General features: G+C 48.3%; 1 protein-coding gene across 1 annotated transcript in view; it reads right to left on the reverse strand.

Annotated features, from left to right (window-relative positions):
• The window catches only part of SEMA5B (semaphorin 5B), a 124,853-nt gene that overhangs the window by 34,994 nt on the left and 63,739 nt on the right, over positions 1-26,120 (reverse strand). The window contains exon 2 of the mRNA XM_002684809.6: positions 3,501-3,681. Coding sequence (XP_002684855.2) covers positions 3,501-3,633 — 133 coding nt within the window. The 5' untranslated portion in view covers positions 3,634-3,681. The remainder of the gene's footprint in view (positions 1-3,500; positions 3,682-26,120) is intronic.

A 26,120-nucleotide genomic window follows, 5' to 3' on the forward strand; every position in this document is an offset into this window, starting at 1 on the left:
CAGAGTAAAAGCAGCCCTTCATTTCTGCATGACAGGCAAACACTTAATCGCTCCCCGGAGAACTGAAGGTTTTGCAAGTTGGATGTTTTTCAGAAAACTGAGATATGCACCATTAAAAAAAAAAAAAAGGAGAAGAAAGAAATTCTGCAGCAAAATGAAGCAGACCCTTTGTGTCTGCCTCTGCCCTCAGCATGTGGCTATAGACTGGCACAAGCCATCATGAAGTTGCAATGGCATTTGGGCGATCTTAGTATGGGGAGTGGATCTGGAGACAACTAGGGTTTTTAGTTGATCTCAGGGCCACTCTCAAAAATCCGGATAGGATATCATAGTACCTTAGAGACTAAGCCAAAGGTCCTCCTCCTCCAGGAAGCCTTCCTGGATTATAACCTCTCCACCCTGATCTTATTTTGTTCTATGTTCTCTCTACGCTTCCAGTTCCCTTCACATTGTATGTTTTTGTCACTCTGAATGTGCTCATCTGTTTTCTGGGTGGTGTGTGTGTGTGTGAAGGGTTTGCCTGTCCCCAGCATACTGGGTGCTCTCCAATAAGAGCAACAAGTCACACTTTAATCCCCTTCTTCCCTTCTGACAGGGATGTTTCAGATGCTGAACAGAGGAAGAGGTGGCCTGACTGGTCTGCAGCAAACCAGGAGAAACTCCATCTGGAGATGGCTCAGCTCAGCCTTCATTACAGCCCTTTCTTGAGGTGAGGGGAGAGGAAGAGGAACCGGGGCAGGAGCCAGGATGACAGTGGGAGGTGGGGTGGAGGAGGGGTGGTCCCTTTCCGTTTCTGACCCTCTTCCTTACCCCAAAGTGACTGACAAGGGCAAGAGGGAAGGGGCGAGGGAGGAGATGCAACGGGCTCAGCGTGGTGATCCTGGGGGAGCCGTCTTGGGAAGGGAGCCAGCTTCCTCTTATTAAACAGGCAAAGAGGACCAGAGGGAAAGCTGTCGTTAAAACCCCAAGCACGTTCTGAGCACCGTGTGCAGTGAAGGCTTTGGATGGCAACTTTAAGAGAAAAATGACATTCTCCATGATGCGCCTGTGATTTTAATTATAGTCAAATCAATTACCCACTTTGTGGATTAACCACTGTTAGTGTTAACCCCATAGTGGCTTCTCCCTGCCACCTAGAAAGGCCAAGCTGCGGTGAAAGGAATAACATGCAGGCCAGAGAGCAACACAGGTGGAGCCCCTGAAAAGAAACCAATAGGAGAAAATTCATCCTTACGAAACAGAAACACGGCTGTCAGATTCTGTAAGTGGCAGCTCCTCTGGGGGTATTTAGGGGTTATTCACAGATCAGCCAGGTGTCAGGGCAGAGGGAAACTCAGAGCTACAGGGTTAGAAGCTTACTGATCAGTCAGAAGTAAAGTGTAACATCAGAGGGGGTCCCGGAAGCTGGGGCTTGGTGCTGGGCTGGATTTGGCAACTGGAATACAGCATCACCCAGCACAGAGTCACCTAATATGAATGCAGTCCCTAGTGTGTGCCCTGCAGAACTAAAGGATGGGGCGGCGGTGGACAAGAGGACCAGCCCTGGCCCAGGACGAACTGCGCTGGGGACCAGAGGGAGTGACATTTAAGGAACAAGAAACAGGAGTACTCAAAGGAAACACCTCTGAGGCCCCACAAAGTCCAGCACCGTGCCTAGAGTCAGGTATTGGGTCTAGGTTTGGAGAAAAATTTGGTGAATAGACAGGAAAACTCAAAGTTGTCAGAAAAGGGGAAGGGTTGAATTTCAGGGAGACCAGAAGGCCTGAGGAGGGAAAACAAAGATGACTCCACTCTCTGGGGCTGTCAGTCTAGGATGACAGACCACCTCCCCTCTCCTGGGACTCAGGGAATTCCTGTCACTTCATGTCAACTGTCTGTGTCAACTCTAACCTCATTCATTCCTTCTGAAAGGATGTGGGGTGGGAAGTCAGTTTCATTCAAGTACTTTACAGCTGAAGATCAGAACTGGTGCCAAGGAAGCCAAGTTTTTAAGGAACACGTCTTTACATCTCTCCACCCTCGTCCCATCACACCCAGTTTGTACCAATACAGACCAGCCTGGCTGAGCAACAGGGATTCCCCTGCTCTCCTTCCACTGTCTCTGCTCCCAGATCCAACCATGCCCCAGCAAAGCCCCTGAGAAGAAAGTGTTCATTAGGAGCTGCCACAAGGGGGTCCTCATATGACAAGGCCAGCCTCAGAATCCTGCTCCTCGGTCCTTCCCATCAGCAGCAGCCACCAGCATGCCAGGAGCCATCAGAAGTCTGAGGGTGTGCGTGTGTTTTGTAGGTTTAGGGACACTGCTAATTTACTTTAATCCACTTAAGCCTTCAAAGCCTCGGATCCGAGCTCCAACAAGACAGCACAGAGAAGACGGCTGGAAACTCTCCTCCCTGAGCGGGAGCCAGTCCACAGCTGGGAATCCCGCACATCTGAAAGGCCCCCAGCCTCCCCACCTTGCTGCCCCAGCTCCTATCCATACTGCCTTCCCCACTCCCCAGATCCCATGCCTGCCTCAGTCTCATGGATTCATTTCTCCACTCTGGTTTCTATCTTGCCCCTCTAAGCTGGCTGTGTGGAATCTCACCGGACAGGCTGCCAGGGCACCTGAGTTTGGAGTACCTGCCCTCTGCCCCGGGAAGTGCGAAGAGCCCCGGATGGGAGTCAGGAGGCCAACACTGAGACCCAGGTCTGACAAATCCCTCTAACCGTCTACACCTCAGCCCGCCTTTTTGTAAACAGAGATGAGTCCTTGCCCTGCTGTGCTGCCAGGGTTATTGTGAAGAGGAAAAAGCAGATAGTTTATCAAGCTTAAGAACCTGGGGACTACTGAGACCACATCTGCTGATCCTCATGTGAGCTGCCACATAGGTGATGGATCCTAACACCCCTAGTGACCCCCAAATTGGCTAACAGGTCGAGGGAGAACATGCAAGATGCTCTGGTATTTGTGTTTTATTTTTAGATTATCATCAAATATATATCATTTTAGAAACTCTTATTGAGAACTTATGGACCCCTCAGAATATGTCCAGTGATTCACAAACCCCAGCTTGGGAAAGACTTTAACAGGACACTCTCACGAGCAGAAGGAAGCTTTCCAGAGATCTCCAGGCATTCCCTCATGTGTGAGTCACCCTCATTCTTCCCCAGGGAAACCAAGAAGCAGAGCTCATGCTGCCAGAAGAGCTACAGCTGAGATGACCCACCAACCCCAGGCCACCCCACCCTGGGCAGCCACAACCTCATTCTCTAGCAATGGAATTCTAGGGAAGGACCCCAGGGAAACATGGAGAAAGAGTTGAAGGAATTGTCTGCAGACAAAATCAGATCCTCCAGCCCACTGCTACCCATTCCTCTTACACCTACCCCCAGAGGAAGAGTCTTCGTACCCTACAGAAAATGACTTCCAACATCCAGAGAGACCCTGCAGAGGGCCCACCTAAGTCCTTCAGGACACAGTTACTGCAAGAAAGGACCCAGCGGGAAGTGGCTCTCACCTGCAAAGGCCACGATGGGGTGTTCCCTCAGGGAGCACAGCTGCTGCTCACCGCTGGCTTCACCGGCGACATCCTGGGAGCTGGCGAGGTGCACTAGCAGCAGTGTGACAGCCAGGGGTCCTGGGAACACCATGGTGGGCCCCTCTGTGGTGCCGGCTCCGGAGGCAGGCTGGGCGGAGACCTGCAATGCAAACGCTCACTCACCACGCGCTCCCTCGGCAATGCCCACCTCTCCCGATTTCCTGTGTGCTTGTCAGTGGCCCCGCAGGATCTGTTTGTTTGTTTAAATGAAATTTATATTTTATTTATGATACTTAAGAGTTTGCTCTGCTCCAGTAATATAAAGTTATAGATCATATCTTGAAAGCTAATTTCCCTCATAATGGTATTCTGGACAAAACTGACAAATTATAGAGCTTTTTCTATTATGATCCCAAATGGTTTAAAATTTATTTTAATGATAAAGGTGGTATCTTAGGGATTTTAATAAATGGAGTTAGGATAAGTGGGTAGCCATTTGTAAAAAGATAAATTTAGATCCATAACTCTCACCAACTAGGGAAAATTCCACTGGATGAAAGATTTAAATGGATAAAATCAGATAAGATAAGGATAAAAGCAGAAAAATACTAGAAGAAAATGTGGGCAGAATTCTTTATAACCTTGGAGTGGAGAACCATGACTCAAAATCCAGAAGCTATTAAACAAAAGATTGACAAATTTAACTACATAAAAATCACGAACTTCTGCAAGCTCCTCCCCACCCCCTACAAAAAACAAACATCCAGCAAAATCAAAAGGCAAATGACAAACAAGGGAAAAGATTAGCAGTTTGTGGCAGACACAAGGGGCTAAGATCCCTAATATATAAAGAATTCCTGAGAATCCAGGGGAAAAAGACAACAATCCAGTAGAAAAATGGCAAAGAATTTAAATTCAAATAGGGCTTTAAAATATGAATGACACTACTCTCATTCATAATAAGAGCAACTCAAATTAAAAGTTGAACTGAGGTAAGGCTGCTCATATATCAATTCCGCACACATTCAAGTGAGATGACAACTCTTGGGGAGGTAGTGGGAAAGGGGTGCTCATAAGCTGCTGGCGTGCACGCATGCAAAGCCGATTCAGTTGTCTCTGATTCTTTGCGACCCTATGAACTGTAGCCCATAGTTGTCTCTGATTCTTTGCGACCCTATGAACTGTAGCCCACCAGGCTCCTCTGTCCATGGGGATTCTCCAGGCAAGAATACTGGAGTGGGTTGCTGTGCCCTCCTCCAGGGGATCTTTATGACCCAGGGATGGAACCCATGCCTCTTGTGTCTCCTGCATTGGCAGGTGGGTTCTTTACCACTACCCCTTACAATGCTGGATGGTGTACAAAATGATACAACCCCATGGAAGCGGACCTAGCAACATCTGGCAAAACAACAGAGGCATGACCCCCTTTGACCTAATTCCCTGGAGTAAACCAGTGCTACTCGAAGTGTGGTCCACAAGCTGTGACCACTCTGAGGTAAGATAAATGAAGAATTTGGATAGTGTTTTTTAAAACCTTTATAGTAATTTGACAGGGTAATTTTTATGTCTATTGGATCTAATAACAAAATATGTGGACTTGTATTTTGCCTAGTTTTTTTTTTTTCAATTCACTTCTTAAGAAATTCGCTTTGATTGAATTTTACGTAAGTATCCATCTGCTGCTGCTGCTAAGTCGCTTCAATCGTGTCTGACTCTGTGCGACCCCAGAGACGGCAGCCTACCAGGCTCCCCAGTCCCTGGGATTCTCCAGGCAAGAACACTGGAGTGGGTTGCCATTTCCTTCTCCAATGCATGAAAGTGAAAAGTGAAAGTGAAGTCGCTCAGTCATGCCCGACTCCTAGCAACCCCATGGACTGCAGCCTACCAGGCTCCTCCACCCATGGGATTCTCCAGGCAAGAGTACTGGCGTGGGGTGCCATTGCCTTCTCCAAGTATCCGTCTGCAGCAGACTGCATATGGGAAAGTAAAACCTGCTCCTTCACCATAGTTAGTTAAGAAACAAGAATAGGTGACTGGTACACCTGCAAAGTGACTTATACACGAGATTATTCCTTGCGGCACTTTTTTTTTTTTTAATGACAAAAGACAAGTAACAACCAAATATCCAGCAAATGGAGACTGCTTAAAAAAGCCACAGTGTATCAGCTACAGAAAAGAATGGGGGGTTGGTCTTCAGATTTTGTTGTGGAGGAGTCTCCAGGTATATTAAGTGAAAAAAACAAGGTGCGTAACAGTGTAATATGCTGTTACATACTACATGTTACACTTTGTGTAAAAAAGAGGGTAGAAATAAGAATATATATTTATATTTGCTTATATTAGCATTACAATACAGTGGAAAAAATAAACCCAAACTAATTAAAAAAAAAAGGACAGTTAAAAGTAGCAAAATGGTGATCCAGGTGTCTCAATATATACTTTTTATATAATATTTTCACTATTGAATATTAAATATGCTTAATAACATCTATTCAATTAAAAAAAAAGCTGGCTTAAAGTTCAACATTCAAAGACTAAGATCATGGCATCTGGCCCCATTACTTCATAGCAGATAGATGGGGAAACAGTGACAGACTTTAGTTTTAGTTTCTTGGGCTCCAAAATCACTGCAGATGGTGACTGCAGCCATGAAATTAAAAGACAAAGAAGGAAAACTATGACCAACCTAGACAGCATATTAAAAAGCAGAGATATTACTTTGCCAACAAAGCTCCATCTAGTCAAAGCTATATGGTTTTTCCAGTATTTATGTATGGATGTGAGAGTTGAACCACAAAGAAAGCTGAGCACCAAAGAACTGATGCTTTTGAACTATGGTGTTGGAGAAGACTCTTGAGAGTCCCTTGGACTGCAAGGATATCCAACCGGTCTATCCCAAAGGAAATCAATCCTGAATATTCATTGGAAGGACTGATGCTGAAGCAGGCGCTCCAATACTTTGGCCACCTGATGTGAGGAGCTGACTCATTGGAAAAGACCCTGATGCCAGGAAAGACTAAGGGCAGGAGGAGAAGGGGACGACAGAGGATGAGATGGTTGGATGGCATCACTGACTCAATGGACATGAGTTTGAGTAAGCTCTGTGACTTGGTGATGGACAGGGAAGCCTGGTGTGCTGCAGTTCATGGGGTCGCAAAGAGTCAGACATGACTGAGTGAACTGAACTGAACTGATTCAATAAAAATTTTAAAAATTAGTGTTGGTTCCTTAAAACTTCTAATACACAGAGTTGCCCAACAGTTCCTCTGGAGCCTGACTCAGACGCTCTGTATCATGTCCCACCTCTCTCCTTCCCCAGTCCATGCAGTGTGTCATCAAGTCCTGTTGACTCCACACCCTTTACATGTCCCGAACTCACGAAGTAGCCTCCTTGGTGTCACTTTCATTATCTGTGAAGTGAAAGGTTGAACTAGATCAGGGATTCCCGGCTGGGATAGCAGCAAATTGGAATCACTTCCACTGGAGGTGGAGTCCTGGGACCAGTAGGTGAGTGATCCCTAAGGTGATTCTGACAAGTCTCCCCAACACTGAGAGGCCCCTGGGGTTCCTTGATGCTCAAGATCGTTTTTACTCCTAATCTCTCCTCTCTCTTCTCTCCTCACTGCCTCTACTTACCCCAGGTTTGGAAAACTACAGCAGGATGTCTCTTCCTGTTTCTCCTGTGTGTAAAATAAGATAAAACCTATCACTGCATTGATGCAAGGCTTCGAGGAAGCATCCCTGTGACCACACAGTCCATGAACCTTTACCCTGCCCCATCCTGCACCTCACAGGTCATTAGCCCCCAGAGCACCTCTTTAATCTCAATCTCAGGCTCAACTGGCTGTTCCTTCCCAGGAGAGCCTGGCCATCTCTCTGAGCAGAAACCCTCTGGGAGGGAGATTTGGCCCCAACTTACTCCCTGGAGCTATTTTTCATACAGCTGTTCACAGAACTTATTCCTCAGTGCTAAGCTGGGTCCTTCCTGCTGCAAAGGGTTTGGCACTGCTCTCCTATCCCAGGTGCCAGCATCTCCTTTCCTTGACACGGATTCCTGGGCTCAAGAGACTGAGGGATCAAAAGGCAGGGCCAACTCTCTAGAGCCAGTCAACCTGAGTTCAAATTCCAGCCTTCTCCTTACCAACTGTGCAACTCTGGGAAAGAATACTTAACCTCTCCCTGCCTTAGTTTCCACAAATTGGGAGTGAGAGTAACAACATCAACTCCCTCAGCATCTGTAAAAGTTAAGAGAGTTACAAGTGGCTGCACCTGTGGGTTCTGCATCTCACCAATATGGATTGAAAATATTCTGGAAAAAAATTCCAAAAAGTTCCAAAAAGCAAAACTTGAATTTGATGTGCCCCCAGCAACTGTTTACATAGCATTTAAATTGTATTTACAACTATTTACATGTCATTTACATAATATTAGTAATCTAGAGATGATTTAAAGTGTATGGGAAGATGTGCATAGGTTATAAGCAAATACTGTACACCATTTTCTATTAGGCAGTTGAGCATCTGAGGGTTTTGGTATGGGGAGAGTGGTCCGGAACCAGTCCCCCATGGATGCTGGAGTGTACTACCTCTTAAAGGCATAGAACAGTGCCTGGCAGACAGTGAGCATTAATTAGAGCTATTCTGGTGCCTTGAGGGAAGAGGAGCAGGGAGGCCTGGGAAATTCCCTCATGTCCTTGGGCTGGAGGCCTTTCTGTTTTCTCCTCTACTCTTTTTCCTTCTCCTTGCTGTGGGCCTGGACTGTATGAGGGGCGTCCTTCCCTCTGGTCAATAGGGGGCACAGGCAGAAGATGGGGAAGGGGAGGCAGGGGTGGACAGGAAGCAACAGAGTGGGCTGCTGCATCCCTCCACAGAAGGTCAGAGCTCCTTTCCTACAGCATCTCTGCCTCCAGGTTTCAACATCACTCCCTCCTTCCTCCCTTCAGGCCTAGGGATGTACCACACCCCTGGTTATCAGCCCCAGGGTACCGCACAGTGAGCCTTCCCATATGGTTCCCCAAGCCCTTCCCACCCCTCTGTAAACAGTTCCTTTATTAAACTGCCCTCGCATTTCCCAATTTGTGTGTGCCATCTGTTTCCTGTGGGGACCCTGGTTGATATTAACACCTAATTGGCGATGTTCAATACATATGCAAATATCATCCTTTCGGACTTTAGCTGGGGCTTTTTTCTATCAGCTCCTCAGGACATCCAAGGCAGTATGACAACTGCTCTCCCCCCATTATTCCCAACCCTCCCCTTGTCCGATGGTTCTTTCCAAGGCTTCTGTGCCACCCGGAGTCCCCAAGCCTAGCCCTCTGTGTGGCCAGATTCTGGGTTCCTCCAGCCTGAATTAGGCGGACATCCTGGGGCTTCCCAAGTAGTGTTAGGGGAAAAGAACCTGCCTGCCAATGCAGGAGACATAAGAGACTCAGGTTCCATCCCTGGGTTGGGAAGAGGAAATGGCAACCCATTCCAATATTCTTGCCTGGAGAATCCCAAGGACAGAGGAGCCTAGCAGGCTATAGTCTATAGGGTCGCAAAGCGTCGGACATGGCTGAGGTGACTTAGCACACACACATGCCCGCACCTGGGCCCCTTCCTCTCCCCTGGACCCCAGGCCTACAAGTACCTAATTTCTGCAGCAGAAGTTCCGCTCACATTATGGTTTTCATGTAAATATGTCCTCCAAGTCCCTCCTGAATCAATAATTGCTTGGTGGACATCACTGTGCCCACCTGGGCCCCAGTGCAGCAGGCCTGCTGTGTGAGGAGCAGGGAAGGGCACACAGCACAGGACTGAGGGTGGGAGGGACAGGGACTGAGGACAGGACCCGGATTCCAGGTCTCCTCTGCTCAGGTGAGGTAGGAGGGAAAAGGGAGAGCGAGCCGGAACAGCTTTCAGACATGGGAGCAGCACACAGACCAGAGCTGCCCAGAGACAGGCAGCCTCAACACTCATTAGGGAGGAGACGGGAAGAGTCTTTGTTGAGGTGAGTGTTTCAGTCCTGAGGATGCGCGGTGGTGGAGATGCTGACTTCAGGAATCCCACAAGGGCCGTGCCCAGCCTATTTGTCCATCACCTTCAGGGACCTCCTCTGCCCTTGGCAAGAAAGCCAGGAGACCTTAAGAGGGGTTCAGAAGAGGGACAGAAGGAGCCCAGAGGCAGGGAATGGTGCTGTAGGGGCACACAGCCAGGGCTCCATGAATCAAGGCCCGAGGACATCAGCAGGGCAGGGGTTGCCATAGTGAAAAAGGCTGCCATAGTGAAACAGGAGAAGGTGGTCAACCTCTGGGTCACAGAGGGTTACAGGGTCTGACTTCCTGAGCTCTTTCTAGATACTTGGGGTGGGGCTTGACTTCCCAACTCCCAAGAAGTCCCCATCTTTGGAAATGATCTCTCCATCCACATATCAAAGGGATAGGCCCCCAGCAGGCTCACACGTACCCTATCCCCATCCCATCACAGCTGCCTGCACCAAGGGAAGACCAATCAGATGCTCTCCCCAGCCATTTGGGTATACACTCCCTACCCCAAGCCCAGAGTCAGGTTGGTCACTGTAGAGGAATTTGGAACACTAATGGCCCCATGGAATGCCATCTCCCACCTGTCCTGTGGGCTGAGAGGAGCAGAGATGATCTGAAGTCAGAGACCAGTGACAGAAGAGAGCAGAGACTCCCTGGGACACTGCCAGCCTTTCAGTTCCCAGTTCTAGCCCTTTTCTGAGTGAGGTCTGTGTTCTACTTCCACGAGCCACCCCCTCCCAGATCCTTGTAATCAAACTCCCTGTTTTTGCCTGGAGTCATGTCAGATCAGGTGTCACCTACTCAGTATTGTCTCCTCAGTGTCCATTCTCACCCTCCTTCTTCCTAAAGGAGCCTGTGCATCAGCAAGGGTGGGGTGGGGGCAGTGTGCCCTGCTCAGGTCCTGCCTGGTCTTCTAGACTGAGTGGTCCAGTGAGACACTGTGAAAAGTCTCATGGGGCCTGCAGGGAAGTGGCTGAGGAGGCTCCCTTCCTGCCTGACCTGTAGGTATGGGCAGCCTTGCAGCTTTACGTGACCTCTAGCCACATGGTAAGGATCATGGTGCAGAAAGACAGATGGAATCTGGGCTGCTGAATGAGCCCTGCTGTGCCTACCTTCAGGCTTCTTTCCCATGTTTGATCATCACACTTTGGGGTCTATCTCTTGTCTGTAAAATGGGGAGAGTAATCCCTCCCTCATAGAGTCGCTGCAAACATTTAAGGAGCTATTTTATCTAATAGGCTTAGATCAGCACCTGCCACAAACTAGGAGATGTATAGGTGCTCAGTTGCGTCCGACTCTTTGCAACCCCATGGACTGTAGGCCACCAGGATCCTCTGTCCATGGGATTCCCTAGGCAAGAATACTGGAATGGGTTGCCATCTCCTCCTCCAGGGAGGTGCTGTATAAAAGTTGGCCATTGTTATTATTATTTTTGAATAATTCACTCCTAATTTATTTAAGCCCTTGTTTTTCAGGTCTCAGGTATCATTAACCAAGCACCATTCCTATTCCACACAATTGGATTTCTCATGCCTACAACCCACATGCCCAAGACAATCAGGAATTTCTCTTTCTAATATGTTTGGGTGGTCTGGATTTCTCCACTGGCAGTGTGTAGTGGAGGCCATGCCACCTTCCTGAGGCTTGCAGAGTTCCACAGAAAGCCCAGAGCTTGGGAGGCTGCCAGACCTGGGTGCAAACCTTAGTTCTGTCACCTGTAAAATAAGGGTAATATGTCCTTGGATAGAATGCTTGTCACCACGCTCCCAGAACTAAGTCTGGCACAGAGCAGGCCTTCTATGAAATACATTTGTATAAATGTTTCACGTACATAAAACACTCACCTAGTCACCTAAGTGTCTTCCCAGGCTCTCCCTGCATTCGTTTACACATACTTCATTGGGCATCTGCTGAATGCCTATTACATGCAGTTTCCTATACAGATAAAGGAAGTGAGGGAGGTGGAACACCCACAGGACGAAGACTTGGTCCCTGCTTTCATGGAGCTTACACTTCACTAGGGAGAGGAGACAGTCTCTCGAGGAACAAGCAGTCAGGAGGCAGAGACAGTGACCTGGGCCTGGGGTCTGGATGCTATGGGGGACAGAAAGCCTGTGCTTCTCCCTGTCTCCAAGCGCTTGTCACTGGCTCTGGGTGGGGTGCTCTAGAAGAGGGGGTTGGAGAGCAGCACCAGCAGACTCCTGCTATTTGGGGGACCCTCAGTGACGAGGAAAGCATGTTCCCAAAGCCTTGGCCAGACATTCTACTGTTTCCTTTCCTGCTGCTGCCCCAGTTTCCTGTGGTCCTCACTATGGGGTCACTGTAATGGTGCTTGGAAGCATGTGAATGCATGTTTGTGGGTGTGTGTGTGAGAGAGAGACAGAGAAAGAGAACGCACACCCACGTGGGCTGCCCCTTGAGGACGCCTCGCCTTCATGGGACTTCTCCAGAGCTCATTTTCCCAGCTCAGATAGTGGGAGGAGGATTAGCTGCAACCGTGGGAGGGGATGAAATTGCTGACTGAGAATGAAGGAAAGAGAAAAAAGGGCAGAGGGCCAGGCCCAAGGTCCAGGAAGGACCGCAGTCCTACAGGGACCTTTGCTCCTCTCTGGGGAGAAGGATGAGGGACACAGGGGTGGAGAGTGTGTGTGTGAGCTGACCCCCTACAGAACCCACACTGACCTCCCAGCACACTCCCCGCACAACCATGCCTTTCCTGCTTGCAAGGCCCACTGTCCAGACCTGCCTCTGGCAGGAGAAGCTAAAAAGTCACACCAAGGACCATCGAGTCATCCATCATTCCATTCCGTAGAAGGATAAACAGGGGGGTGTCCCAGCTCCCCTGCTGCTTATGGTCCCACAAAAGAGAAGGAAGTATGAAGAGGAGATGAGCAGGAAGCAGAGTCCAAGGTGCCCTGGGAAAGGGAAGTGAGAGGATGCCGGGGGATGGAGGTCTAGACCCTCCCGTAAAAGGTGGAACTCAAATAGGGCCTTCAGGAAAGAAGAGGAGCTTTCCCAGCCATCGGGGAGAAGAGCATTCCAGAACGTTGAACTGGTAAGGGCACAGGCACAGACACGGCTGTGGTCCATCCTCGCATCATCTAGCGAGGCTGGAGAAGTGGGCAGCAAGAGACGAGTCTGGAAGACCGAGGCCAAATGAGGGAGACTTCAGCACGAACCTGTAGCGTCAGGAGGTTTCTTCCGCTGAAAGGGAAGATGTGTCGATAGTTTGGAGCAGAGGAAGGATGTGGTTGAATCTGTGCTTTGGAAAGGTAGGTGGCAGGGGCAGCGGGAGGGATGGGTTAGAGCAGGCCACCTGTCTGAGAACTGGAAATGGGTACCTCGTCCTCTGAGAGAGGCCAGCCCATGCTCAGAGCGTGGCTAGGTCTCAGCCCCACTAGCACTTGCCCAACTGCAGGGGCACAGCCCTGGAGAGAAGCCAGGAGGGGCTGGAGGAGCGAGGGGGAGGGGCGTGGGTCACAGAGCTGAGCAGGCAGCAGTGGTGTGTGTGTTTGGTCACTTCAGTTGTGTCCACCTCTTTGTGACCCCATGGACTATAGCCCGCCAGGCTCCTCCGTCCATGGGATTCTCCAGGCAAGAATACTTCAGCGGGTTGTCATTTCCTCCAAGGCAGCAGTGGAGACCATTCAAATTAATGCTGCAAGTTGGTTGTACCCAGAGTGGCCGGGGTGTCTTTTGATTGCTATAAAAGGTATAATCAGAAAGGAAGAGACCCTGAAAGATGATGACTTGAATAAACATGGCTGCAGCCTGTTGAGAATGTGCCAAGCACTGTGCTAAACTCCTCCCTCCAAGACCTCATGGCAGTTTGGCAAGAAAGTTGCTCGATGCCCACGGATCACTATGCTCAGCTGATGAGAGGAAACAGACATGAGCAAAACTGAGGCACGCACACCACCACTTGATAACAGAGTGATCTGAACCCAGGACTGTCTGCTGCTGCAGCCCACCTCTGGGTCACTCCACACACCACCCTCCCTCGAGGAGAACTGGCCCAGCCCTCCTGGTATCTGCTGAGCCCTGGCTCTGTGAGCTCTCTAAGCAAACTTCAGAGTTTCATTTGGTTTCCTGAGTTGGCTTCCAGACCAAGGAGAGCGCTTTCTGGTTATAAATTATTGAGCTGACTTCCTGCCACAAATCAGTCTCCTGTGAGTCTGGCTGTGGAGGCCAGTTTTTCCAGGTCCTGAGTGACTCTGGAGAAAGGCATTCCAGAGGTTGGATGGTCAGGGCAGAGCCCCACCCCTAGGGCTCTGACAGTAGCCTGGCAGTGCTGGGTCCAGCCTTGACTGGATGGCCAGGGGCCAGGCTGGATGGGATAAACTGAGAGACTCCCTTCTGTCCCCACCACTGCTCAGCCCTTGAGCCCTCGGGGACTCTTGGGGAAGGGGGCTCGGCTGGTTCTCCTTCCTCGGGTTCCTCCCTCCTTGCCTGCATTCAAAGTCTCCACTTGGCTGCTTGCCTGGGAAAGGAGGAGAAAAAGAGAAGAAAAAGAAAAGAAGAGGAAATAGGGGGAACCAAGAGCAGGAAAGAACACCATCTGCCTGTGGTTTGGTGTAGAGGGGAAGGCATGGGGGCCGCTCCCCCCTCCCACCCAGGATCACAAATGCTATCTTCCCACCCACCCATCACTCACCACTTGGGGGGCAAAGCTTAGCCAAGCTCAGCACAATGATAAAATTGAGATGCAGATTCCTTCCCATTGCTCTGAATAGAGCAGATTGGATACGGATTTCCCCCTTTTCTTCCCATTTAGACCATCTGGGCGGCTGGGGCCCCAGAGAAGAGTGGGACCAGGTGGGGGAGGGGCAGAGGTTTCCTAGCACTTTTCAGCTCTGAAATCTCAGGGTGAGGGTAACGGATGCCACCCCCACCGTATCCCCTTCCCTGGGGCAAGTTTGTTCTCTGTCTTTGTATTCTGCTCTCCGGGCTGGGCGGGGCCCGCTGGAGTCGCCTCTCCTCTGTCCTAGCAAACTCCAAGTGGTGCATTTGTCATCAGAGTCTACCGTCCTTCCTGCAGGCCCACCCACACCCCCCAACTGCAAATAAACCTATGGGGAGGATGGAAGGGAAAATGCGATCATAGAAAGTTGATAGGAAGGGCTATTAAAGATTGCTTTAAGCCTGAGGAAAGTGAAGCTTGGGGAAGAGTATCCAGCTTAAGGTTGGGGAGGGAGCTGGTGGGAAAACCAAGACTAGATAATAACAAGAGCAGCAACAACAAAGACCATGTTATTTTATATCAGGATGTGTTCTACGCTCTTTGTATAATGCCATTTAATCCACACAATAACCCTACAAAGTAGGTACGATTATCATGCCTATTAGCCCATTTCATAGATGGGCAAACTGAGGCACAGACCTGCTAAGTAACTCGTATAAGGCCAAACTGGTGGAAGTCAGACCCAAATCCAGGTGGTGGGGCTCCAGAGCCTGCCCCTCGCACGGTCTCAGCGCACCACCCAGGAAAATGGCATTATTTGACAGACCCTTGGGAGTGGAGACATGAGTGGACATGACTGAGTGACTGAACTGAACTGATCTTGTAACATAAATTTATTTCCTGTTTCATAGCTAAATAATTTTCCATTATGTAGCTCTAACTCACTTTCTTTACTCATCAATCAGTTGATGGACATTTGGGTTGATTGGGAAGATCTCCTGGAGAAGGAAATGGCAACCCACTCCAGTATTCTTGCCTGGACAATCCCATGGATGGAGGAGCCTGGTGGGCTGCAGTCCATGGGGTCGCAAAGAGTTGGACACGACTGAGCGACTTCACTTTCACTTTGGGAGTGGAGCTCAGGCTGCTCCAGTAAGCATTTGCAGATGGGGAAACTTAAAAAACAGCCCGCAGCCATTCTGTATTTATAATCACAAAATCTAGACTTGTTCCTCTGAACAGAGTATATCAACACAAAGTTAGAACTGGAAATAAGAATAGAAAGGGAATATTTACATCGCTTGGCAAAAGAAGCAAGTGTGAACCTCGTGAGGAGACGGCATGTGGCTGGACCAAACACGGGAGGAGAGAACCTGGCGCTCAGGGAGACGCCATGAATTAGATCCAGGACCCTGCCTCATGGTTGCAGCGCAGCTTAAGTGAAATAAGGTGAGTAGCATGTTTGGTTCATACCTTGTCGGAAAAGTAATATGAATGGTGGTGGTGGTGGTGGTCACCCTGAGGTGGTAAGGTCATGAGGAGGGGTTTTTTCCTGTCTTTCAGATAGTCTGTAATATTTAATTGTTTTCACATGGAGAAGAAAATAAAGGAGACTTGCCTACTTTAATTGCTGGAATTAAATGCTAAGGATGTTGCCAAACACAAATCAAGCTTATCTATTCATTAGAGCAGCCTCCTTTTTCTCCTCCCCGTGGGCAAGCTCTTTCCATGGAAATATTTTGCTATCAGATATTCAGTTGCTGTATAAAATGAAAACTGCATTTGAAAACATGCCTAAGCTCAAAAACAGCCCACGAATCCAGCTAAAGGCCTGGGTTTCCTTGGGGTTTCAATGACAGATCCACTGCTCAACATAAATCTTCGTGGGGAGGGTCCCTTTCCCCCAGAGCATGGTTCTGAGCATCTGGAGAGGCAGTTCTATAACCTAGAGAACCCCGACAGAGAGGCACGGTGCTGCTGACGGTTACACAACAGTGTGAATGTTCCTAATGCCGCGGACTACAAAATGGTTAAATGGGGTTGATAAGAGTGTACAATAGTGCAGCTGCTATGGAAGACAGTATGGTGGTGCCTCAAAAAAATACAAATAGAATTACCATGTGATCCAGTAATTTCACTTCTGGGTGCAGGCATACTTCATTGTATTGAGCTTTGCTTTATTGTGCTTCAAAGATTTTTCTTTTTTTCTTTTTTTACAAATTGAAGGTTTGTGGTGAGCCTTCCTTGAATAACTCTATCAGTGTCATTTTCCAACAGCATTTGTTCACTTCATGTCTCTCTGTCATATTTTGGTAATTCTTGGAATATTTCAAACTTTTTCATTATTATTATATTTGTTACGATGATCTGTGATCAGTGATCTTTGATGTTACTATTGTTTTGGCATTTTTTAGTAATATTTTTAATTAAGGCATGTACAGTTTCCTAGACATAATGCTATTGCACACTTATTAGACTACAGTATAGTGTGAATATAACCCTAATACGCACTGGAAAACCAAAACATTCCTGTGACTTGCTTTATAGTAATCTTTGCTTGATCGCTGTAATCTGGAACTGAACCCATAACATCTCCAAGCTATGCCTTCACGTGCGCGTGTGCTAAGTCACTTTAGTCATGTCCGACTCTTTGTGACCCCATGGACTGTAGTCTGCTAAGCTCCTCTGTCCATGGAACTCTCCAGGCAAGAATACTGGAGTGGGTTGCCATGCCCTCCTCCAGGGGATCTTCCCGACCCAGGGATGGAGCCCAGGTCTCCTGCATTGGCAGGCAGGTTCTTTACCACTAGCGCCACCTGGGAAGCCCATGCCTGTATATATCCCCCCAAAATGAAAGCAGGGACTCAAAAAGATATTTGTATACCCATACACATCACAGCACTATTCAAAATAGCCCAAAGGGGAAGCAACCCAAGTGTCTATCAAAAGATGAATGAGTTTTTTTTAAAATGTGGTATATAATGGAATATTATTCAGCCTTTTATAAGGAAGGAACTTTTACACATATACAACATGACGAACCTTGAAGACATATGCTGAATGAAATAAGCCAGACACAAAGGACTTATATTGTATGATTCCACTCACGAAGAATAGTCTAATTTACAGAGACAGAAAGTAGAATGGTGGTTACCAGGGGCTGGGGAGAGGGGAGAATGGCGAGCTGCTATTTACTGGGCACAAAGCTTCAGTTTGCAAGACGAAAAGAGTTCTGTAGATGGGTGAAGGTGATGGTTGTGTTACCGAAAGGTATGTGTGGGCTGTCTGGCTGCTTACTTACTGCTCAAAAGCCAGCAAACAGGCTAGGTTGGTGGAAAGGAAAGTCTGCTTTACTTCAGATGCCAGCAACTGGGGCAGAGGGAGGGTGGTGGATGTCTGTCCAAAGGCCGATTCCCCCACTGACAAGCAGGGGATGAGAGCTTTTACAGACAGAAGTGTGTGTCGGGGGTGGGGGGGAGCTGTTTACATGCAGAAACAGCACAGCAATCTTTAACAGTCATCTTCAAATGGGCAGTGATCTGACCAGCATCATCTTGATTGTTTCAGATGAAGTTAATCTTCAGTTCCAGGGTCCATTTGTTTCCATTGTTTTGCGGTCAATTCTTACAATTGTGGCAGCTCAAGTGTCCTGAGTACAGTCTGGTCATCATGTAGTTCACTTCTCCACTGGTGTTTTGGTATCTATAACTCAGAGGATATGGCTCAGAATATTATCTATAGCCCTTGAGAAAGAGCTAAAGGTTCTTGACTATGCTAATGACTATATTATTATTATTATTATTAGTCTCCTTTGACTGTTTTCCTTTGTTTCCACATTTCTCACTGCTCTGATTAAACTCACTCTTTGACTAAAGTTTTCCAGAGGCAAAAGGCAGGCAGAGGACATGGTGCGTGGGCAAGGACTATACGGTCCTGCTCCATTTCAACTGGACAACAATGTGAATGTTTGTAATACCAGTTAACGGTACACAAGAATGCTTAAGATGGTAAATTTTACACTGTGTGTACACTACCAAATTTTTTTGAAAATAGTTTCTAAAATCCTCAGGATTGAGGAGGACCAAGAGACCCCAGCGGGTGTGCTGCCGACCCCCCAGAGGATCAGGTCTTCTCCCACTCTCCCCGCAGTGTGATGCCCACTGCCAGACCCTCACACCTCCCAAGGCATACTTGCCCCTGATCAGTGAGTGAAGTGAGCCCCCTACTGTCCATGCGCACCCTGGTAGCCGGGCTGGGGCATCAGACTGCCCAGGCTGAGCTGAAACTACTAGGGGCAATTTCCGGTGAGTCCTTGGATATACAGGGAATGAGGCTGTCTTTTGAGACAGGTTAGGTGTGAGGACAGACATCTGGGTGGACTGTGTGCTGGCCACTGTCTTCGTTTCCTGCTGCTGCTATACGCAATGACCTGGTGGCTTCAAACAACACACATTCATTCTCTCCAGTCTGCAGGTTGGAAGTCTGACATGCGTCCCCCTGAGCTGAAATCAAGGGGTGGGCAGAGCCATATTCCTTCCTGGAGGCTCTTGGGGAGGATCTGCTTCCTTGCTTTTTCCAGCTTCTAGAGGCAGCCCACATTCCATCATCAGAGCCAGGAGCCCTGCCTCTCTATAGCCCTTCTTTGGTAGTTACATGGCCATCTTCAGTTTCAGTTCAGTCGCTCAGTCGTGTACGACTCTGCAACCCCATGGACTGCAGGACGCCAGGCCTCCCTGTCCATCACCAACCCCTGGCGTTTACTCAAACTCATGTCCATTGAGTCAGTGATGCCATCCAACCATCTCATCCTCTGTCAGCCCCTTCTCCTCCATCTTCAATCTTTCCCAGCATCAGGGTCTTTTCCAATGAGTCAGTCCTTCGCATCAGGTGGCCAAAGTATTGGAGCTTCAGCCTCAGCATTAGTCCTTCCAATGAATATTCAGGAACTGATTTCCTTTAGGATGGACTGGTTGGATCTCCTTGCACTCCAAGGGACTCTCAAGAGTCTTCTCCAATACCCCAGTTAAAAAGCATCAATTCTCTGGCGCTCAGCTTTCTTTATGGTCCAACTCTCACATCCATACATGACTACTGGAAAAACCATAGCCTTGACTAGCCATGAACCTTTGTTGGCGAAATAATGTCTCTGCTTTTTAATATGCTGTCTAGGTTGGTCATAACTTTTTTTTCAAGGAGTAAGTGTCTTTTAATTTCATGACTGCAGTCACCATCTGCAGTGATTTTGGAGCCCCCAAAAATAAAGTTTCTCACTGTTTCCCCGTCTACTTGCCATGAAGTGATGGGACCAAATGCCATGATGTTAGTTTTCTGAATGTCAAGCTTTAAGCCAACTTTTCCACTTTCCTTCTATACTTTCATCAGGAGGCTCTTTAGGTCTTCTTTGCTTTCTGCCATAAGGGTGCTGTCATCTGAATATCCGAGGTTATTGATATTTCTCAGGGCAATCTTGATTCCAGCTTGTGCTTCATCCAGCCCAGCCTTTCTCATGATGTACTTTTCATATAAGTTAAATAAGCATGGTGACAATATACAGCCTTGACGTACTCCTTTCCCAATTTGGAACCAGTCTGTTGTTCCATGTCCAGTTCTAACTGTTGCTTCTTGACTTGCATAAAGATTTCTCAGGAGGCAGGTCAGGTGGTCTGGTATTCCCATCTCTTGAAGAATTTTCCACAGTTTGTTGTGATCCACACAGCCAAAGGCTTTGGCATAGTCAATAAAGCAGAAATAGACGTTTTTCTGGAACTTTCTTGGTTTTCCGATGATCCAGCGAATATTGGCAATTTGATCTCTGGTTCCTCTGCCTTTTCTAAAACCAGCTGGAACATCTGGAAGTTCATGGTTCATGTACTGTTGAAGCCTGGCTTGGAGAATTTTGAGCATTACCTTACTAGCGTGTGAGAAGAGTGCAATTGTGTGGTAGTTTGAGCATTCTATGGCATTGTATTTCTTTGGGATTGGAATGAAAACTGACCTTTTCCCGTCCTGTGGCCACTGCTGAGTTTTCCAAATTTGCTGGCATATTGAGTGCAGCACTTTCACAGCATCATCTTTTAGGATTTGAAATAGCTCAACTAGAATTCCATCACCTCCACTAGCTTTGTTTGTAATGATGCTTCCTAAGGCCCACTTGACTTTACATTCCAGGATGTCTGGCTCTAGGTGAGTGATCATACCATCGTGGCTATCTGGGTCATGAAGATCTTTTTTTGTGCAGTTCTTCTGTGTATTCTTGCCACCTCTTGTTAATATCTTCTGCTTCTGTTAGGTTCATACCATTTCTGTCCTTTATTGAGCCCATCTTTGCATGAAATGTTCCCTTGGTATCTCTAATTTTCTTGAAGAGATCACTAGTCTTTCCCGTTCTCTTTGCACTGATCACTGAGGAAGGCTTTCTTATCTCTCCTTGCTATTCTTTGGAACTCTGGATTCAAATGGGTATATCTTTCCTTTTCTCCTTTGTTTTTCGCTTCTCTTCTTTTCTCAGCTATTTGTAAGGCCTCCTCAGACAGCCATTTTGCTTTTCAGCATTTCTTTTCCATGGGGATGGTCTTGATACCTATCTCCTGTACAATGTCACGAAACTCCATCCATAGTTCATCAGGCACTCTATCAGATCTAATACCTTGAATCTATTTTTCACTTCCACTGTATAATCGTAAGGGATTTGATTTAGGTCATACCTACATGGCTTAGTGGTTTTCCCTTTCTTCAATTTAAGTCTGAATTTGGCAATAAGGAATTCATGATATGAGCCATGATTTGAGTCAGCTCCCGGTCTTGTTTTTGCCAACTGTATAGAGCTTCTTCATCTTTGGCTGCAAATAATATAATCAATTTGATTTTGGTATTGACCATCTGGTGATGTCCACATATAGAGTCTTCTCTTGTGTTGTTGGAAGAGGGTATTTGCTATGACCAGTGCGTTCTCTTGGCAAAACTCTGTTATCCTTTGCCCTGCTTCATTCTGTGCTCCAAGGCCAAATTTGCCTGTTACTCTAGGCTTCTTGACTTCCTACTTTTGCATTCCAGTCCCTTTAATGAAAAGGACATCTTTTTTGGGTGTTAATTCTAGAAGGTCTTGTAGATCTTCATAGAACTGTTCAACTTCAGCTTCTTCAGCATTACTGGTCAGGGCATAGACTTGGATTACCGTGATATTGAATGGTTTGCCTTGGAAATGAACAGAAATCATTCTGTTGTTTTTGAGACTGCATCCAAGTACTGCATTTTGGACTCTCTTGTTGACTATGATGGCTACTCCATTTCTTCTAAGGGGTTCTTGCCCAGAGTGTAGATATAATGGTCATCTGAGTTAAATTCACCCATTCCAGTCCATTTTAGTTCACTGATTCCTAGAATGTCGACATTCACTCTTGCCATCTCCTGTTTGACCACTTCCAATTTGCTTTGATTCATGGACCTAACATTCCAGGTTCCTATGCAATATTGCTCTTCACAGCATCAGACTTTGCTTCTATCACCAGTCACATCCACAACTGGATGTTGCTTTCGCTTTGGCTCCATCTCTTCATTCTTTTTGGATTTATATCTCCACTCATCTCCAGTAGCATATTGGGCACCTACCGACCTGGGGAGTTCATCTTTCAGCTTCATATCTTTTTGCCTTTTCATACTGTTCATGGGGTTCTCAAGGCAAGAATACTGAAGTGGTTTGCCATTCTCCTCTCCAGTGGACCACGTTTTGTCAGAGCTTTCCACCATGAGCCGTCCGTCTTGGGTGGCCCTACATGGCATGGCTCATAGTTTCATTGACAAGGCTATGGTCCATGTGATCAGATTGGTTAGTTTTCTGTGACTGTGGTTTTCATTCTCTCTGCCCTCTGATATAGAAGGATAAGAGGCTTAAGGAAGCTTCCTGATGGGAGAGACTGACTGAGGCAGAAACTGGGTCTTGTTCTGATGGGCGGGGCCATGCTCAGTAAATCTTTAATCCAATTTCCTGTTGATGGGTGAAGCTGTGTTCCCTCCTTGCTATTTGAATGTGAATGTGAAGTTGCTCAGTCCTGTCTGACCAACTCTTTGCGACCCCATGGACTATATCCTACCAGGCTCCTCCATCCATGGGATTTTCCAGACTGGAGTAGGTTGCCATTTCCTTATCTGGGGCCAAACTATGGTGGAGGTAATGAAGATAGTGAAGATAATGGTGACCTCCTTCAAAAGATCCCATGCATGTACTGCTACACTCACTTCCCCCAACTCTGCAGCAGGCCACCACCAACCCATGCCTCTGCTGGAGACTCCTGGACACTCCCGGACAAGTCTGGGTCAGTCTCTTGTGGGGTCACTGCTCCTTTCTCCTGGGTCCTGATGCACACAAGGTTCTGTTTGTGCCCTCCAAGAGTCTATTTCCCAGTCCTGTGTAAGTTCTGGCAGCTCTATGGTGGGGTTAATGGTGGCCTCCTCCAAGAGGGCTTATGCCATACCCAGGTGTGCTGCACCCAGAGCCCCTGCCCCTGTGGCAGTCCACTGCTGACCCGTACCTCCACAGGAGATGCTCAAACACAGTTCTGCCTCAGTCCCTGTGGGGTCCCTGGGGCCTGGTGCGCACAAGGTTTGTTTGGCCCTCTATCTGTGGCCTTTATCCTCAAAGCCTCACAACCCACACAGGCTCCTGACTGGCTTCCAGTCTGTGACCCTGCATGTTGAACAACAAGGACAGGCAGCTCTGAGCCCTCATTCCCCCTTGAGACCCCACACACCTGCCCAGTTTTCTCTTCTGTCCAACTTTCCCAGGTCTTACCTGGGAAAGCTCTTCTGCTTTTAAGGGACTTTGTGATGACAGCGGGCCCACCTGGACAGTCCAGGATGTGCTCCCCCTCGAGGTCCTTCACTGAACCACGTCTGCAAGGCTCGTTTGCTGCATAAGGTGACACCTCCACTTATGCTGCCTACCACACCCACGCTATGTACTCACTCAACATGCTGCAAACACCGCTGGCATGAGACTCTTCTGTGCCTGAATTTCTAAAGAAGGAAGAGCGGGAACAGGTAAAGGATCACCACCAAGTCACAGCCACAGTCTTGGCGAGGAAGAAAGAGGCTACTGGGGAGGGGACAGTCAGGGAGCTCAGAGGTGGAACCAGTGGGGAGAGAGGAGCAGAGATGGGAGATGACTCATGCAAAGAAGGGGAGCAGTGTGTTTCCGGGGGCGGGGGTTGGGAGAAGGCAGTCACAGATGCAAAGGGGAGACTGCGGGAAAGATCTTACAGGTGAACCACATTTCGGACAAAGAAATTCATGAGCACTGGCACAAAAATTTTACCAAAGAGGGATGATTATTCACTGCCCCAAAGGATTTTCCAAAGCGTTCTTCAAGTAATGAGTTCCACTGTGTTCTTAAAATAGGATTTACACCCGATTTTTCAGTCACACATAAAAGGATGCTTGTAAATCTATGGAAATGAAGTGAGACCAGTAACATCTGCCGCCTTCTGTGCTGGTGGTGTCAGAGGGAGTGGGAAGGAACCATGGCCTGGCAGGGTGGGGGTTGGTGGCTGGGGAAGGAACCGACTTCCAGCGGGGGGCCGGGCTCAGCCTCTGGCCTCCATGTAGGCCTCAGGCAGGCTTCCTGCGTTTCAGTTCAGTCGCTCAGTCATGTCCGACTCTTTGTGACCCCATGAACTGCAGCACGCCAGGCCTCCCTGTCCATCACCAACTCCTGGAGCTTGCTCAAACTCATGTCCGAGTCGGTGATGCCATTCAACCATCTCATCCTCTGTCGTCCACGTCTCCTCTCGCTTTCAATATTTCCCAGCATCAGGGTCTTTTCCAATGAGTCAGTTTTTTGCATCATGTGGTCAAAGTATTGGAGTTTCAGCTTTAGCATCAGTCCTTCCAATGAATATTCAGGACTCATTTCCTTTAGGATGGATTGGTTGGATCCATCCAGGAGATCCAACCAGTCCTGCATTTCACATGTGCACAACCCAAGGGCAGAGAGGGGAGGGGACGGGAGCAATAGGTCAAGTTCTTGGACTCCAAGGCCCAGTTCCTCCTGCCTCTCCTCAGATTTTCCATGACAGCAGGCCTGTGAGTCTGTGTCAGCAGCAGAAGTTGCCTTGCTCCTACCTGCACACAGCCTGCTTACACATTCCCGGGACAATACCGAAATGTCCAGTTAGGGACAGCGCCGTTCATCCTAAAGTTATTATTAAAGTTGTAATAATAGAGAGAAGACTCCAAATGCCCTCAAAGGAACATGATGTCAGTGGCTGATTTCCCACCTCTTTGAGGAATTAGTGAACATAGCAGCACCAGTAGGAACAAGGGCTTTGGCCATTTCCCTCCCTCCCTTGCCCGCAGAGCCTGCAGGAAACACCTTGGACTGCAGAGCCTGATAATGTAGATGACAAGTGCCGTGAAAACCTTGGCCCCCGTACCCACTTCTCTGTCGTTACCCCGTCCAGGTTCTTTGTAACCTTTCCCTTGGACTGAACTCTCATTTCTCGTTCTTTTCCCCAGATCTGTAGTTCTCCAAGTTTCTCCTGTCAATCCCCTCTTCTTTCACTCGGACAGACCTGGGTGGTCTCTGCTTCTTCCTCTCCAGGGTTTCCACTCCCCCCTCCAGCTCCATCAGCTCCCCAGGTCGCTAGACCACAAGGCCATCTCTGTCTCAGTGATATCCAGACATTTCTTCCACAACCTGCCCCAAATGAAGCTGTCACCCCTGTCCATTAACCTGCTCTTCCCACATGGGATCCCTCCCACCAGGTATCGTGACTCACATCTCAGCATTCCCAGATTCCCTCTCCCTCAATCCCCACATCCAACCCATCATCAAGCCCCGGCACTCGTATTTCAGCAGTGGATCCCAAACCCAGGGCTGGCGAGCCACACACGAGACAAGAGCACAGGGAGCGGGCAGGGGGGTGGAGGATGCACCCCCATCTGGACAGGACAGCTGTGACTCAGCTCGCCTCTTCTCCAGACTGTTGCCGTCCCAGGATGGGGGCCCACATCTACCCGTTTCTAAAGTCTATACTTCTGTATTTATGGGAAGCTCCTTTATTTTTAGGCAATTATTATTTGCATTTTTGGAAATCCCTATGCACGCCAAACAAAACACATCTATGACCTCAAGGCTCCTCCCCCTCAGACTCTCCCCAACTCTTCCTTCTCTCTGTCCCCAATGCCCATATACCAGTACGTCCTTGCTCCCTCCTAGTCAGGAGAACCACCTTCTCAGGGTCTTCCTGGGCCATTTTCTCCATCTTTCCTCTGCTGATCTCAGGCCCCACTGAACCAATGTCGGGCCTTTCAGCTTTAGAGTCAGGCCCTCTGGTGGTGAGGAGAATGTTCTATGTGCTTAGTCACTCAGCTGTGTTTGACTCTTTGCGACACCATAGACTGCAGCTCACCAGGCACCTCTGTCCATGGGGATTCTCCAGGCAAGAACACTGGAGTGGGTTGCCACGCCCTCCTCCGGGGATCTTCCCAACCCAGGGATCAAACCCATGTCTCCCGCATTGCAGGTGGATTCTTTACCGTTTGAGCCACGAGGCGAATGGCTTGGGTGAAAGAGACAGAGAAGAGAAGGCTGATACCACTTAGGGTGACAGAGCCATTAATTAACAAAGTTAAACATCTGGTGTTTAATTAACACCTTCCCTCCTCTTTCATCCTCCCTCTCATCTTTCCCCAGAGGGGCTCCCTGATGGGTGAAATTGAAGTAGAAACCAGGCGGGCAGAGGTGGGAAAGCGGGACATGGGATGGGAGGTCCCGGCTGGAGGCAGGCCAGGGGAGGGGACTCCAGGCGAGGGGAGGGGAGTGAAAGTCCCCTTATGCTGAAGAGGATGGGCTGGGAAGAAGCAGGCTTGTGTTTCAGCAGGAGGCACTCAGATTCATTCG

This window comes from Bos taurus, chromosome 1, assembly GCF_002263795.3.
Source record: "Bos taurus isolate L1 Dominette 01449 registration number 42190680 breed Hereford chromosome 1, ARS-UCD2.0, whole genome shotgun sequence".
Classification (NCBI taxonomy): domain Eukaryota; kingdom Metazoa; phylum Chordata; class Mammalia; order Artiodactyla; family Bovidae; genus Bos; species Bos taurus.